Raw genomic sequence first — 17020 nt, forward strand, 5'->3', positions numbered from 1 at the left:
CTTAACTCTAAACCTTTAGTCTAGATTAGTTAACCCTATGAGTATAAGTGTCTTTTACCTTTCATTAAAAGTGAAGGTAAAAATGAATAGTGTAAACATGAAAATGGTACTATGGATGTGGTATTTGTAGCAATTTCTCTTCCTTTTACTGATTTTTGTTTGATTGTTTATTAAAATATATTGATTTCATATTATTTTGAAAGAAGCATGTTTTTGGAAATCCTGAAATTTGTTAAAATAATAAATAAAATGGTGATTTGATATATTTTTCTTAACTATTTTAAATAATATGTGTAAAGTCTCTCTTTATAGCCTTAAATAATATATTGTATTTGTTATTTTGTTAATATTTTCAATTTCATATAGCCTAAACTTGAAATGCATATTTTTTAAATGTATATATTTATAATTATTTTGAAATTTTTGCATTTTCAAATTAATTATTATATATGTTAAATTTCGAAATTATTGCTCACAAAAAAAATCGAAATTATTATATATATGAAGTTAATATTTGTATAATGTTTTTACTTTTGTTAGTTTGCCTCTTATTCGATATTGATTTCTATTTTGTTATGAAATAAACAATTTTTTGGAAATATTGACATTTTTATAAATAACAAATTAAAAATCTGATTTGTCATATCATTTTTATTGTTTTAAATTTTCTTAACTTATTTGAAATTGGTCTATGTTTTACTATGAAATAAACAGTTTTTGGAAATATTGACATTTTCAAAAATAATAAATTAAAATACTGATTTGTCAAAATACGACTGGTGGTTTTAAATCCTACGCGAGCGCTCTCAATGGTTAATAGCCTCAACTTTTATATTGTATAGATATATATATATATATATATTTTTTTATTTTTTTACTATAATAGTTACCATTTTTTAAATAAGTTTGGTAGTTTAACTTATATATGTAATAGGAATTTCATTTTATTTTAAAATATTTTTTTTGGAAATTTAATTTTCTTGTTTTATACATTGTGAATTTTGAGATGTTTTTAATTTTGTTACTTTTACTATTTTAACATTAACTTACCATTTATTTTATTATAAAATTTACTTTGGATTTTTTTTGTCAGCAACTTAAACATATTCATATAAACTCTGCAAACCAAACGGGTAGCTCCACATACATATGGATAACAAACGGTAGTTGCTTTTTTGCACTGCGTGCGAGACTTTCCGACCTTGAATTAAGTGTCCATGGTATTTGAATGAACTCTGAGCTGTTGAAACTTCTCTTTATGATCTTTATGTCCTCCAAATAATTTGCAAAGACTGGCAATTCTTCTGGTTCCGAAACCATCTTCAACAACTGAGAACAATTCGTTGCAAATGTAACAGTAAATTGTCTTAGATTTCTCATACATTCCGTTTCTCAAATGAGAGCATCTATCTCCGAGTGAAGTAGCGACTGACTCACTTTTGTATTCCTCACTCCAATTAAACCATCAAAACTTTAAAGTGTGCTATACCACCCTTGTCCCGAATAGATTACTTATTTTTTCCATGATCCATCCGTAAAACAACATCTCCCTGGGATAGACGGTACTATTGCTTCTACTGGTAATCAGCTTTGATTGATTCCCTGGGTAAGTGAAAAATTTGTGACTTGTTTTTGCCAATTTGAGAGTATCTCTAGAATCAATATCCATATTGCTAAAGACTTTGTTGTTTCGTCATTTCCATATGTACAATAAGATCCATGCAGATTGATGATCTTTCAATTCCGGAGAGACCCTCCAAAATAAATGATCCATTTGCAAGTGATTGAGTGGGAAAGATGTATGGATTCAATGGAATTCGTGCGAGCGCTCAAACTTGAACCGCCGGTAGGCATTCAAAAACACATGATTTATGGATTCCCCAGGCACTCCACATTGTGCATAAATTGTACCCCCTTGTAGTCCTCTTGCTCTTAATTTTTTCTTAACCGCTATATATCATGATAACAGTTGCCATAAAAAATGTTTCATCTTAGGTCGACAGCGTAATTTCCAGCAAAAAGTTTTAGCGGAGAGACCGAAGGACCATACTCTGTTAGCGTTCTTTCTCTATCCAGGTACACTCGTTCTACTTGATATCCAAATTTAATCGTGTATCTTCTATTTTTAGTAAAGTGCCATCCATCACGATCTTCTGTCTGAATTTGATTGAATTGGAAATTTTAGCATTTTAAAAAATAGTAAACTATACTCTCAATGACTTATAGCCTAACCTTTTATACAGTAAAGAAAATGATGATTTAGCTTATTTAGGTGTTTTAAAATAATATGTGAATATTCTCAATGATTTATGGCCCAACTTATATATATTATATGTTATTTGTGAATATATTCAATTGTATATAACCTAAAATTTGAAAATCATGAGTTAAATTTATTTACTTATAATTTTTTAAAAGCCTTGTATTTTATAAAATTAATTCTTATTTGTATTTTATTTTAAGTTTAAATTTCAAAAATGTTATATATATTAAGTGAATTTATTTATAATGTTTTACTTTTGTTAACTTAATTTGATTGATATTGGTTTCTATTTTATTTTTAAATGAAAATTGTTTAGGAAATATTGACATTTTTGTAAATAAAAATAAAAATATTGATTTGTCTTTATATAATTGTTTGTTTTAAATCCTATGTGGACACTCAGTACTTATAGCCTCAACTTTGTTCTTAACATCGCCTAAACTTTTTTATAATATAGATTTATGATAAATTCCCAAATAATTAGTATATATATATGAGTCAATTTAATTTTAATTATTTATTTAGTAGTTTGGTTTTTTGATATTTAATTCCATTTGTATTCAAATAATCAATTTTGGAAAGTTTTACATTTTAAAAAATAGTAAACTAAAACTAAGATTTTTATATTTTGATATAATATTTTCTAAAATAAAGTTTCGAAATTCAACATTATAATTATGAAATATAATAATTTTAATATTATAAATAATTTCCCATATTTTTGGTGTTTTTAAAATATTATGTGAACATTCTCAATTATTTATTCTTTCAACTTATACATAGTATATGTTATTGTGAATATTTTCATTAGTATATAGCCTAAATTTTAAAAATCATGAGTTAAATTTATTTACTTATAATTTTTTGAAACTCTTGCATTTTAAATTAATTATTATTTTGTATTTATATTTTTGTGTTACATTTCGAAAAATATTTTATATATTAAGTTAATTTATTTATAATGTTCTACTTTTTTAGCTTAAATTATTTGATTTTGGTTTCTGTTTTATTTTGAAATAAATAATTATTGGAAAATTTAACATTTTTGAAAATAACAAATTAAAAATCTGATTTGTCATAGTACAATTGGTGATTTTTAATCCTATATGTACTCCACTCTTGTTGTGCATGAACACACACACACATACTCTATTGATGTGTGGGTTTTGGATACGGGAACATCCTACCATATACACCGAGGAGAGAGTGTTTTTTAGAGTACACAAGCGTACTTCACAGCAAGATTAAGATGGCAAACGACTTTGTCTGCAAGATTTCTTGGATCGGCTCAATCGAGCTCAGGACACATGATGGTAGAACCTCCTGCTTGTAGTATTAAAACCCAATGCTCCGAGTTTCTCAAAATATTATGAGCATATTAAAAGTGCAGACTACTATGTATTGATCAAGAACAAGCTCGTGTCTCAAAAAATAAATGCAAACTAAAAATATTCTTTTTGGGAAAAACCTTTGGATTTGAGGGCGGGTAGGGTTATGATTTGTCTCATCTCGGGATTATAGATGCATATTGTTATGCAAACAATGTATAAAACCCAACCCCGAATCATGTTGCGGCTCCCATCACTGGCAGACCCGACTCAAGTATTTTACGAGCCTTGCAATGAGATTAAAAAACTTGTTTTAAAATTGTAGTTATATTAATGTAAATTTGAATATCAAGGTCCTAATCTATATTTTTAGCACATCAAGACCATTTGAGGATGTGACCATAAGATAACGGTTGCATGTGGCAGCACCATAGCCTAGTGGTTAAGGTTTAAAGATTTCTACATCCAGGTGTGGGATTCGAATCTCAGCCTATGCAATTTCTTGCAGATTGCCTATTTAGGAGGTCCAGGTTTCAATTCCTAGAGAAAACGATTTATTAAACAATTATGCAGACTATGGAAGAAAGACTTACAAGAGATCTTCAACATGGTGCAAGTAAATTCGGACATGTGTGGATCTTCATAAGACGGCTCAGGTGATACAGTTAGGCGTAGATCCTCATAAAGCAAGTAGTATTGTCGGTTGTCAAATCGTCTACGACTCATAACTGTAATATCATAATAAATCAGCGTTAAAAAAAATAAGAATTGCTCTTTTTTTTGACAAAAGATAACGGTTGCTAAAATATTGGGAATGAATAAGACAATACCAGAAATTTAGCAGACAAAAATTATATCACATAAACTCATATGTTATTATATTATTTTGATATAGCTTATAGTTTCCTGAAAAAAGAAATACATCATGCTTTATCCCAGGCTCCAAAGTAGGGCTAAAACGGGTGGTGTATCGTCAAGGTCTCTTGAAAAGTATATCCCATCAAGTTTGGCCGTCCATACACGTATCTGGCCACATTTAGGGATAAATCTATGTCCTGCTCTGTATACTTCAACTTTATAAAAATATTCCATGTTATCTCCTTGCCTTAACAAACAATCCCATGTTGTTATGAAAAACCAATCGTCGTGGAACTCGATGACATATGGAGTAGCATTGAAGTTTAAGTTCTTGACGCCTAAATCATTGTTTACGGAATAACAATGGAACTCAAGAGGTTTACCAGGACCGAGTTCGTTATGAAGTAGAACACGATTTTTTACGCAAGCTTCATGTGGCCTAAAGTATGCAGTAACTAATATAAAAAGTACGAGGTGTTTCATTTGATCTAAATGATTATGAGTGAACTACAAAGGCATTATTGTGTAGTATTTATAAATAAAAAAATCTGTGAAAGATCTTCTTATTTAAACTACTAAATAATATATCACCTTATTAGTTAATTTCTTTTACAAGTATGTCTTGACCATATCTTTTAAATCTTGTTTCAAGATTTTTTCTTAAAATAAGTTTAACAAGTTGATAAATATCTTTTAAGTCTTGTTTTTCTTAGAAAAACAATATTTTAAAGATTTTCTCTTAAACAAGTTTTAAGATTAAAAAAAAAAGTTTTAAGATTTACCACGTGGAACCAAAATCTATATATATAATGTTAATTTTTTCTCTTCTTATGACAAGTGGCAAAGAGGTTTGATGACACGTGTCCTTTATGAATTATTTTTTTACATTTTATGTTTTTTTTCTTTTAGATTATTGTAATTTGGTCCGATACTTTTTAATTGTGCACCATTTGATTCTTTTAACAGTAACCGTAATTATATGAAGTTTGAGAATCTATTTTATTGATCGCTAAAATTCAAAAAAAAATAAAAACATATATAAAATAATATAAATATATTTTAAATATTTATTTTATTAAAGCCATTGATGCAAAGTCCTGTTCATGTAGCCTTGTAGGCACGTGAGGCTTTTCAAACTCAATTCCTTGCAATGAAAAGACCCAATACTCCGAGTTTATCATCTCAAAATATATGAACATATAACAACATTACAGACGACTATGTATTGATCAAGAACAGGATCGTGTCTCAAAAAGTATGCAAACTAAAAATATTCTTCTTGAACAAAAGTGTTGGATTTAAGAGTGGGTTACGGGTAGGGTTATGCTTTGTTTCATATCAGCATTATAGATACATATTTCTCCACAAACAGTGTATAAAATCCAGTCCCCAAGAACAACCATGTTGCAAAATGTTAAAATGGCTTCAAAATAGAGAAAGTTTCAAAAAAAAAAAAAGTTAAAATAATAAGAAAACAATTATGGTAAGTTTAATATAATATAACCATGAAAAAAAAAATTAAACTAAAATAAGAACACAGCTTTTTCGGTTGGTAACGGTTGTTGGCGTTTTGCAACAATCACAAAAATGCTATAATCCCTTCAAAACGCTCCAAATCTCTTAAAATGAAAAGCTGGTTTGCGTTCGCGGTTGCGAATGGATAAATAATAATAAAAATATTTCTATAATTATTTTAAAATTGAAAGATTATAATTAAATAAATATATATATATATATATATATATTATATTTTAATTTAAATTCACTAACAATATCACAATTTATTTTATAAAACCTTTAAACCAATAATGTTCACTATAATTTTTTAAACATTAACATTCAAAACAATTTTTATTGAAATTTTAACTTTCATCTAAATAAAAATAAAATAGAAATATAATAATAATATTATTAATTATATTATATTAACTAGGTTATAATCCGCGTCTTGCGCGGGACGAACATTACATATATAAATTATTTTACGTATTATATATTTTTTACATATTATGAAATAAAAATATATATTGAATAATTAAAAATTCATTAGTTATTACATATATAATTAAATTGGTGCGAACATATAGATAAATTTTATTAATCCAAACAACAATTTTTTTCTATTTGATATGGTATATAATTAAATTTAAATGACATTTACATATATATAGTATAATTTTTATATTAATATCTATTAAATGATGCTTTCTATTCATATGTTTTTTTATCATTTGTATCTTTTATAACAAAAAATTTAAATCATTGGTAACAAAAATTTCATTGTGGAATTAATAGTTTTAGTAATTTATCTTTTTTAAACAGTTAAGTTGTCAATATTTGTTCAAAGCTTCTATAAAAAAAAAATGTTCAAAGTAAAATTTTAAATTATAATGTTTTTATATTTTTATATGGTGTGTAGTTTAATTAAAAACAAAATATATATTTATATATATCTTTTAATCTTAAGACTTAGTAGTCTACTTATATGATTTTGTAATCATTTGTATCTTGTCATAGTAAAAAAATTAAACCATGGATCACAAAATTTGAATGTGAAACTTTTAACAGTTTTAGTCATTTATCGTCGTTTTTAAAAATTTTAAATATAACATAAACAGAAATATCTTACATTTTATTATATGGTTAATAGGGTTGTTTAATTTATTTTAGTAGTTTAATTTTTTTAAAAAAATATGAATGAAGATACACTAATTTTTATCAAATCTTTATTATTCAAAATCAATTTTCATATATATTTTAGCCACATTAGGCAATTTCGTAGTTTTTATTTAAGGAAATAAGAAGAACATTAATAATGAATTTATGGTTAGTTTAATTTTTTTTTATCAACATGGTTAATTTAATAAAAAGTTTATTATATATTTAGATGGACTAACTTATTTCTCTAAGGATTCTAAGAATCATTCTAGGGATGACACGTGGCTACTAAAAAATGTTGTAATGCTTCTCTGTTAGTATATAAGAGATAATCATTATATTTTATCATAATAGTATGTTTTTAATATTTTATAATGTTATTGTGTTAACATTGATAATTTCTTATTAAACCGTTGCACTATCTCATAACCAACCAATCAAAAATTTCCTAAATTTTGCGCAAACGCACCAATTTCTAACCAATGTATCAGTTGTACAAATCACTTAATAATGCTAGAAACCGCAGCACCCACATCCACAAACTCCTGCAACCACACCCACAACCGATGCATTTTAATCATTCAGCCCCTAAGTTGAATATTTAACTTTATTCTGATGTAACATACAAAAACATAAAAATAATTGGTGAAAAAATTCTTACCAAATTTGGCAGTTTGCATAGTAGACTTCTCCTGAAGTCTTCTTCCAGAAGTCTTCTCCAAATTTTTTTTGAAGAAGTCTTCTCCAAAGGTCTTCTAAAGAAGTCTGCTAATGTTGACAAAAAAAAGAAGTCGGCTAATGAAGTCTAAAAGGTCGATATTTTCATCATATCTGAAATCATGCATATCTAGAACGTTAAAATGGCTTCAAAACAGAAAAAATTTCAGAAATAAAAATTTTATGTTGAAATAATACATACAATAATCACATTAGTTTGAATCTATAGTTTTTTCGAGTCTAACATATAAACACACACAAAAATTAATATCTAAAATTTATAGATCTACATTTAGAGGAGTGAATGATGAAAACCATTAAATAAAAAACCTGCAAAAATAAGATAAAGTGCTAAGAAAGACATGAGCCAAAGAGATGAGGAATTTATTTAAAGTTTGTTGTCTTCAAGTTAAAAATACTAGTGAGAGGTTGGAGAATTTTAGAGTGAGAAATATTATATTTTTGTTTTAGCTACTTGAGAAGAAGATAGAGAATGTGTAAAAAGAATTTATATAAGGAGGCAAAAATTCTAATTAGGATAAATATTTTCGGTTCGGAAGCTTCTTGGAAGTCTTCTAGATCCTAAATTTAATATTCGTCCCATAAGACTTCCCAAAAACTTTTTTAATGCATCATATGTTAGAAACTTTTCCAAGAAGTCATCTAAACCTTTAAATCAAATAACTAACTAAATAACAACAAACACTTCATTAATCATAATATCATCTTATAACATGTTTCATATATACAAAATTAAACACATATATGTCAAATTTATTTTATTTAACAAAAAATTAAGATTCTAAAATCTAACCCTAAAAGTACAAACAATACTACAACATATGTTACCAAACCCTAAACCAAGGATAATCATGACTTACAACCTATATTCCCTCAAACATGTTGAAATCAATTTAATTTTAGCAAATATAAATTTACATCATTTAGAATTTTTTTATATTACATGATTTCAATTTATTTTTCATCTATTTTTTGAATAAATTTTATAAATGACTTTGCATGGTTATAATCGTAAAAGTGATGACAAGTTTTTTGTTTGATCATTAAGAGATATTTGTAATTTCACTACCCTTTTGGATCACATTTGCATTTGATGGAATTTGGAATATACTTTTGCTTTTAAAATCAAGTTTTAAATCATTTTTGAAAAATTTCCCATTAAATAATGTATCAAATTTTAAAAATTTGTTTATATAATTTATTTATAAAAGTTTATCCAGTTTTGTAAAAAACTACTTTGAAGTTTTTCATTCAGCATATTTTAAAATTTTACAGAATTTAATTAATTTTTCTACTGTTTAATTTTTTTTTTACAATTCCGAGAATAAAGTGTTACTAATCGGAACCTAATTAGTTACCAAGTGCATGATGTTTTTATCAATAAAGTATAAAGTATGAAGTAAAAACTCATAATTAGTGTCAAGCTTACCAACCCAGTGGTCAATTATTCCTTTGATTATAAACTTTCTCATATCATCATTTCAGCTCTCCACTGAACCCAGTACACACAGGGTGGTCTATCAGACTCATGTATAGACGATGTGGGGATGTGACCATAAGATAACAGTAGCTAAAACATCGGGTATGGATAAAACAATACCAAAAATTATATCACATAAACTCATATGTTATTATAATATTTTGATATAGCTTATATATAGTTCCCTGAAAAAAAAGAAATACATTATGCTTTATTCCAGGCTCAAGAGTAGTGCCAAAACGGGTGGTGTATCTAAGTTTCTTGAAAAGTATATCCCATCAAGTTTGGCCATCCATACACGTATCTGGCCACATATAGGGATAATTCTGTCTGGAAGAGAGCAGGACTTCCGCGGGATCTTCACCTCCAATCAACGAAAATGGTGTTCGCTCCTTGCCCTGATCTCAGAGTTTTCACCGACTGCACAACGCTCCTTGGAGAAATCACCTGTAAATCGCAGAGAAAGGAGATTCTCGGAGTTTTAACAGATATCCGATCAATCTTTACTTCTTTCGCCTCTATCTTCTTCTTTCATGTTTCGAGATCGGAAAACAAAGGTGTCTCTTCGCCAGTCTGCATTGAACTTGGGCTAAGGCATGTTTCCTTTTGGGCTTCTTAATATAATTTTAGTGACAAATAAGAGAATAATTCTGTCTCCTGCTTTGTATACTTCAATTTCATAAAAATATTCCATGTTCGCTCCTTGCCTTAACAAACATTTCCATGCTGTTACATGAAATACTTCTTCATGGAATGCAATGATATATGGAGAGGCATTGAAGGCTAAGTGTTTGATTTCCTAAGTTATCTTTGAAGGAAATACAATGGAACTTGAGAAGTTTACCAGGACCGAGTTCGTTATGAAGTACAACATGATTTTTTTTGCAAGCTTCATTTAGCCTAAAGTATGTAGTAACTAATATAAAAAGTACAAGGTGTTTCATTTTTTTTTCTCTAAATATTTGTAAGTGGAGTACAGAGGCATTAAGGTGTAGTATTTATTAAAAAAAATGTGTGAAAGGTCTTTTTATTTAAACTACTAAATAATATCTTACCTTATTAGTAAATTTCTTTTGACCTTATCTTTTTAAATCTTGTCTTCTTAGTTTCAAGAATTTCTCTTAAAAGAAGTTTGACAAGTGGGTAAGTATCTTATTAAATCTCGTTTTTTGAGAAAATAATGTTACAAGATTTTATCTTTAAAAAAAAAAGTTTTAAGATTTACCATGTGTAAGCAAAATAAGATATAACCCCATGAAGCAAAGTCCTATTCTTGTAGGCACGTGAGGCTGTTCAAACTCGATTATTTACTACGAACCTCCTGCTTGTAGTACTAAGACCCAATGGTCTGAGTTTATCCTCTCAAAATATATGAACATGTAACAACATTGTAAACTACTGTGTATTGATCAAGAACAGGATCGTGTCTCAAAAAGTAAATGCAAACTAAAACTATTCTTCTTGAACAAAAACGTTTGATTTGAGAGCGGGTTACGGGTGGTTATGCTTTGTTTCATATCGGGATTATAGATAAAAGGTTTCTCCGAAAATAGTGTATAAAGCCCAGCCCCGAAGAACAACCATGTTGCGTCCTCCCATCCCTGGCAGCCCGGCTCAAATAATTTATGAGCTTGTACTAAGATAAAAAAAAACTTGTTTTAAAATTATAGTTACGTTAATGTATAGAAAATTAGGATCCTAATTTTTTAGCAAATTAAGACCATAAAATTTGCCAAAAAGAAAAATCCAGTGCATTGTAAGCACATGCTATAAGCCGGACTGACCCATTGTCATTTAGCAGTGCAGACTTATTGGGGTTATCGCAGCCCTCCACTGAACCAGTATACACAATGTAGTCTATCAAACTCATGCATAGACGTTGTGAGAATTGCTAAACTATTGGAAACAAACAAGACAAGACCAGAGCTTTGCGACACTCTTGAACCTCATCAGCGATTAAACATGCAAACATATATATATATATCAGATAAACTCATATGTTACTATAATATTTTGATATATCTTATCATGTGACTAAAAAGATCTTAGTCTTCATAAATATTGGCTAGAGTTCTTAAAGATATAAATTACATTATATTTTCTTCCAACGAAGTGCTAAAACAGATGGTATACTAAGTTTTCTTGTAAAGTATATTCCATCAATTATGGTCGTCCATACACGCAGCTGACCACATCGAGGGAAAAGTCTATCTCCCTCGTTGTATACTTCAACGTCATAATAATATTCCAGGTGAGTTCCTTGCCTAAAAGAACAATTCCATTTTGTTGCACTATATAGCTCTTCATGGAATTTGATGATATATGAAAATTTGTAGTTCAAGGTTTGTATGCCTAAGTCATTGTGTTTGGAAGAACAATGGAGTTCGAGATTTCTACCAATACCGAGGTCGTTCTGAATTAAGACACGGTTTTTTACGCAAGCTACAGTTGGCCTAAAACATATAAAGACAAGTAACATAAAAAGTATGAGGTGTTTCATTTTTCTTTGGATCTGAATGTGAGTAACAAAGGCATTAATGTGTAGTTATTTATATATATGTTTTGTGTGTGTAAATTCTTTTCGTTTATACAAACATAAATTTTGACAAGTTGTTAGGTGTCTTTTTAAATCTTGCTTTTTTAGAGAAATTAATATTTCAAGATTTTCTCTTAAAATAAGTTTTTAGATTTACCATGTGTCTTTTTTTTTTATTTTATTTCTACTTTTTCTCTCTATCTTTTTTTTATTCTTAATTCAATGATTTTTATGTTTGTATTTTTTGGTGTTATGCTTTTTTTTTTGTAACATTTGGTGTTATGATAAAATAGCATTCTGTAAATACAACACAAACTTTGTCAATTTTTGTATTTGGCTTATGTAGGAAAATAATGCTCTTTCTTCTTTGTGAAGAGATGCAAAACTTATTTTCTTTAATTAAACCTTTTAGATGTTTTTAAAATTTTTGCTTCGCAATATGGTTAATTCAATTAATGGTAAGTTATAACCTTCTTTGAAACTTTAATAAATAGTATAACAACTTTTATAAAAGGAAAAAAAACTATTAAAAAACTTGTGTCTGTTATTCAAAAAGTGTCTTTAAACACAATCAAAGCGTTAGTTAAACAAATAAAAGAAACAAAACAAAACAAGACATATCTTAGTGGACGTCATGTTCTCTGTGTTTTTTTTATCTGATCGATAATTTTCAGTAGGCCTACTTGTCATCCTATACCGACTTTATCTCACTAGAAACAACACAATTATTTTATCAAAAACTTTATATTACAAAATTATTGCTATCTCGTTTTCTGAACACGCCTGACTTGTCTCCCATCGGCAATTATCATTACCGTCCTCTGCGATGGGTGGAACTAAGAAGAGATGGTTCTCCTTCCACCAACGATCAGCTTCCGCCACCACTACAACTGTACCGCAACACAAACACGACGAAACTCCACCTGAGTTTATCTGTCCCATAACAGGATTCCTCATGTCCGATCCTGTAGTTGTCCCATCTGGTCAAACCTTCGAGCGTCTCTCCGTTCAAGTCTGTCGTAACTTAGGATACGTACCGAATCTTCTCGACGGAACCCGACCCGATTTCTCCACCGTCATCCCCAACCTCGCCATGAAGTCCACCATTTTCAGCTGGTGCGACAGGAATAAAGTCGACCATCCTCGTCCTCCTGACTCTGCCTACGTTGAAAACGTGGTTCGTGCCCGCATGAATAAAGATCCGCAGAGCCGGACTGGGACACAGCCAAGTAAAACATTAGTTTTAGTCTCGAAAATTATATACATATATTATAAAATATTGGCGATTTTATTAAATATTTATAGCCTCCAAAATTTCAGGTTCCCCCGAGCCTGAGATTCTCCCTCCCGTGGCTGAGAATTCACCTTCTGATTACGATGCTGTAATGGAGGCGATACGAGCACGTTCCAAGAACTCAGTGTTGTCGCCTTCTCCGTCGCCGACAACATCACTTGAGTCTGTTACGGTCGGGCAGAGTCCATACCACCCGACACGAGCCGTTAGTATGTTCTCTTCTTCCTTCACTACTTCATCAGGAGTTTACGTCGGAGCTGAAAGTCCGAATGCTATCTCTTTCTCTTCCTCCGACTACTCTTCTTCTTCCCCGATGTCGTCGGAAGAAGAAGAGATTTTCAACAAGCTAAGAACCGCCGACATTTTCGACCACGAGCAAGGTCTGATCCTGCTTAGGAAGATGACAAGAACAAGCGAGGAACTTCGTGTGTCTCTCTGTACAGACCGTATCCTCTCCTTCCTCCGATCACTTCTCGTTTCACGGTACAACCTCGTTCAGACAAACGCCGCGGCTTCTCTCGTCAACCTCTCGCTCGAGAAACAGAACAAAGTGAAGATCGTACGTTCAGGCTTCGTTCCTCTCTTAATAGACGTGCTTAAATCGGGAACAACGGAGGCTCAAGAGCACGTCGCCGGAGCTTTGTTTAGTTTAGCGTTGGAGGATGAGAATAAAATGGTGATCGGAGTTCTTGGAGCGGTGGAGCCTCTCCTCCATGCTCTACGTTCTTCGGAGAGCGAAAGAGCGCGCCAAGACGCGGCTCTCGCGTTGTATCACTTATCTTTGGTTCCTAGTAACAGGACTAGGTTGGTTAGAGCGGGTGCGGTGGCGACTCTGCTTTCGTTGGTTAGGTCCGGTGAGTCCACGAGTAGGATACTCTTGGTGCTTTGTAACCTCGCGGCTTGTCCTGATGGGAAAGGAGCAATGCTGGAGGGTAACGCGGTGGCGATTCTGGTGGGGAAGCTTAGAGAAGGTGGGGGAGATGATTCCGAGGCGGCGCGTGAGAATTGTGTGGCGGTTTTGTTGACGCTTTGTCAAGGGAATCTGAGGTTTAGGGGGTTGGCGAGTGAGGTGGGGACTGAGGAAGTGTTGAAGGAAGTGGAGGAGAGTGGGAACGGACGGGCGAAGGAGAATGCGGCGAAGATTTTGCAGGTGATGAGAGGAGGAAGCGGTGGAGGTAGTGCGTTTGGAGAAAATGGGGAGGCGCGTGAGTGGAACCGTATGCTTGAAGGGACTGGGTTGAGTCGAACTCAGTTTCAAGGAGGACAAAACGGTGGTTTCGCTTGTTCTTCCCAGTTCTAGCTTTTTTGTTTTTGTTTTTGTTTTGATTATCTTCGCTCTTTTTTCTTTATCCTTTTTGATAAAAATGTTTTTTTCTTTGATTAATATCAATGTGTTATTCATTTATTTGTGAAATAACCAAAAAAAAAAGGAAATTAGTTTTGTAGAAAAAAGATAGAGAGAGATAGGAAGAGAAAAGAAGAGAGAGAATGTAAAATTGGTTAGTTAGTTAATTTTAAGTTTTTGTTTGGTTATTGGGTGCAAATTCCCTGATATCAATGGGCTTAAATTTTTGATCAAAACTAAAATAAAATCAATGGGTGTAAATTACCAATTTGTGCGAAATGTAATACATGATTATTGTTTCTTTGTTATTAAATGCTAGAAGCGAAATGTCCACTTAGGCGTATATCTTGTTTGATGGTTAAGACCTTGTTAGAAAACTCATAGATGGTTAAGTATTGATAACTTAATATTTAGTTCTGAGTATGAGTATGTACTAAATTTTTAAAAATGATTATAAATTAGTAAAATTATCTCATTTCATCCTATTTAATATATTAATTGAAAAGTCATTTAAATGATGTTTGCTTGTCTCGTTCATATGTTTATATATAAGGCACTATTAGAATTTTTTTTTTGTTTTTAAAGCACACACATGATTTATAAAAGATTATGAAATTATTTATAAACTTTTTCAAAACATTTTTTGTTTACAAAATCATTTTATTAGAGTTTCTAAATGATTTATAAAATTTTATATAGGTTTATAAATTCATTTGTAGGATTTATAAAATTTTATAAAATCGTTTGAAAATGTTTCTTAATCTAATAAAACATTGGCCTTAGGTCCCTAATTTTTCGAAAAAAATACATAGACATAGGTTTTTTAAAAAAAAATTAACCCCCAAATTTGTAAAAATAAAAATTAGTTGAGATCTTTAATAAATTTTCTGTGGACCCCTAAATATTAGGCAGCCCCATGGCTCAGGTTTTTACAAGAATAGGACTTTGCTTCAATGGGGGTTATATCTTATGCTGCTTCTACATGGTAAATCTTAAAATCTTATAACATTATTTTCTAAAAAAACGAGATTTAAAAAGATACTAAATTGTCAAACTTGTTTTACGAGAAAATCTTTGAAACTAAGAAAGACAAGATTTAACGAACTTTTTATACTCCACTCATAATCATTTAGACAAAAAAAAATGAAACACCTCGTACTTTTTATATTAGTTACTACATACTGTAGGCTACATGAAGCTTGCGAAAAAAATCGTGTTATACTTCATAACGAACTTGGTCCTGGTAGACTTCTTCAGTTCCATTGTGTTTCCAATGACGATGATTTAGGTACACAAACCTTAGCCTTCAATGCTTCTCCATATATCATCTCATTCCATGATGAATTACTTCGTGTAACAAGATGGACATGTTTGTTAAGGCAAGGAGCTAACATGGAATATTTCTATCAAATTCAAGCATACAAAGCAGGAGACAGATTTATCCCTAAATGTGGCCAGATTCGTGTATGGACGGCCAAACTTGATGGGATATACTTTTTCAAGAAACCTTGATTCCACGATATCGAGAATAAAGTTTTAAAAATCGGAATCTAAGTTTCCAAGTGCATGATGCTATCATTCTTATCAATATTACGAAGTAAAAACTTGAGTTGGTTTCAAGCTTACCAAACCAGTAGTCAAGTATTCCTTTGATTATAACCTTTCTCATATCATTATTTCAGCTGTCCACTGATCCCAGTACACAGTACTACACACACGGTGGCTTTCAGACTCATGTATAGACAATGTAAGGATGTAACAATATATAAGATAACGGTTGCTAAAACATCGGGAATGGATAAGTCAATACCAGAGATATGAGACGTTTCTAAACCTCATAAGAGATTTAGCAGACAAACATTTATATCACATAAAGTCATATGTTATTATTATAATATTTTGATTTTTCTTTTTGATAAAGGGTTTATTATAATAAAAAAGCTTCAAAAATAATTTTTTTATGTTTAAGTAATAAGAAAACAATTATAATATTTTCATATAGCTTATAGTTTCATGAAAGAAATAGAAATACATTATGCTTTATTCCAGCGTAGTGCTAAAACGGGTGGTGTATCAAGGCTTCTGGAAAAGTATATCCCATCAAGTTTAGCCGTCCATACACGTATCTCGCCACATTTAGGGATAAAATTATATCCTGCTCTGTATACTTCAACTTGATAAGAATATTCTTTGTTAACTCCTTGCCTTAACAAACAAATCCATGCTGTTCTAATAATCACATCGTCATGGAACTCGATGACATATGGAGGAGCATTGAAGTTTAAGTTCTTGACGCCTAAATCATTGTGTAGAGAATAACAATGGAACTCGAGAATTCTACCCGGACCGAGTTCGTTATGAAGTAGAACACGATTTTTCTCGCAGGCTTCGTGTAGCCTAAAGTATGTAGTTACTAATATAAAAAGTATGAGGTGTTTCATTTTTTTAAATCTAAATGATTATGAGTGGAGTACAAAGACATTATTGTGTAGTATTTATAAAAAAAAAATTGTGTGAAAG

At 30.4% G+C, this 17020-nt stretch overlaps 3 protein-coding genes across 3 annotated transcripts; 2 read left to right on the forward strand and 1 right to left on the reverse strand.

Moving 5' to 3' along the window:
• Positions 1 to 9536: 9536 nt before the first annotated feature.
• On the reverse strand, positions 9537 to 10340 carry LOC106314158. The gene is made up of 2 exons (XM_013752089.1): positions 10078 to 10340; positions 9537 to 9683 (listed from the first exon to the last, which is right to left on the reverse strand). The coding sequence occupies exons 1-2, from the start codon at positions 10267 to 10269 to the stop codon at positions 9537 to 9539; spliced, it is 339 nt and encodes a 112-aa protein (XP_013607543.1). The 5' UTR covers positions 10270 to 10340.
• Positions 10341 to 12565: 2225 nt separating this feature from the next.
• Positions 12566 to 14595, forward strand: LOC106313314 (U-box domain-containing protein 41). Its single transcript, XM_013751098.1, has 2 exons — positions 12566 to 13090; positions 13182 to 14595. The coding sequence occupies exons 1-2, from the start codon at positions 12688 to 12690 to the stop codon at positions 14453 to 14455; spliced, it is 1677 nt and encodes a 558-aa protein (XP_013606552.1). The 5' UTR covers positions 12566 to 12687; the 3' UTR covers positions 14456 to 14595.
• An 858-nt stretch (positions 14596 to 15453) lies between these two features.
• Positions 15454 to 16012, forward strand: LOC106314159. Its single transcript, XM_013752090.1, has 2 exons — positions 15454 to 15485; positions 15688 to 16012. The coding sequence occupies exons 1-2, from the start codon at positions 15454 to 15456 to the stop codon at positions 16010 to 16012; spliced, it is 357 nt and encodes a 118-aa protein (XP_013607544.1).
• Positions 16013 to 17020: the final 1008 nt, after the last annotated feature.

Source organism: Brassica oleracea, chromosome C9 (assembly GCF_000695525.1).
Source record: "Brassica oleracea var. oleracea cultivar TO1000 chromosome C9, BOL, whole genome shotgun sequence".
Taxonomy (NCBI): Eukaryota; Viridiplantae; Streptophyta; class Magnoliopsida; order Brassicales; family Brassicaceae; genus Brassica; species Brassica oleracea.

Excerpts from the sequence above, each read along its gene's own strand:
- LOC106314158 (XM_013752089.1), bottom strand. The coding sequence starts at position 10,269 with ATGAAACACCTTGTACTTTTTATATTAGTTACTACATACTTTAGGCTA. Across the intron at positions 9,684-10,077 it reads TCTCCATATATCATTGCATT|ATCCCGCGGAAGTCCTGCTC; the intron begins CCATGAAGAAGT and ends TTGGAGGTGAAG.
- LOC106313314 (XM_013751098.1), top strand. The coding sequence starts at position 12,688 with ATGGGTGGAACTAAGAAGAGATGGTTCTCCTTCCACCAACGATCAGCT. Across the intron at positions 13,091-13,181 it reads CCGGACTGGGACACAGCCAA|GTTCCCCCGAGCCTGAGATT; the intron begins GTAAAACATTAG and ends CCAAAATTTCAG.
- LOC106314159 (XM_013752090.1), top strand. The coding sequence starts at position 15,454 with ATGGGGGTTATATCTTATGCTGCTTCTACATG. Across the intron at positions 15,486-15,687 it reads TCTTATGCTGCTTCTACATG|GCTACATGAAGCTTGCGAAA; the intron begins GTAAATCTTAAA and ends TACATACTGTAG.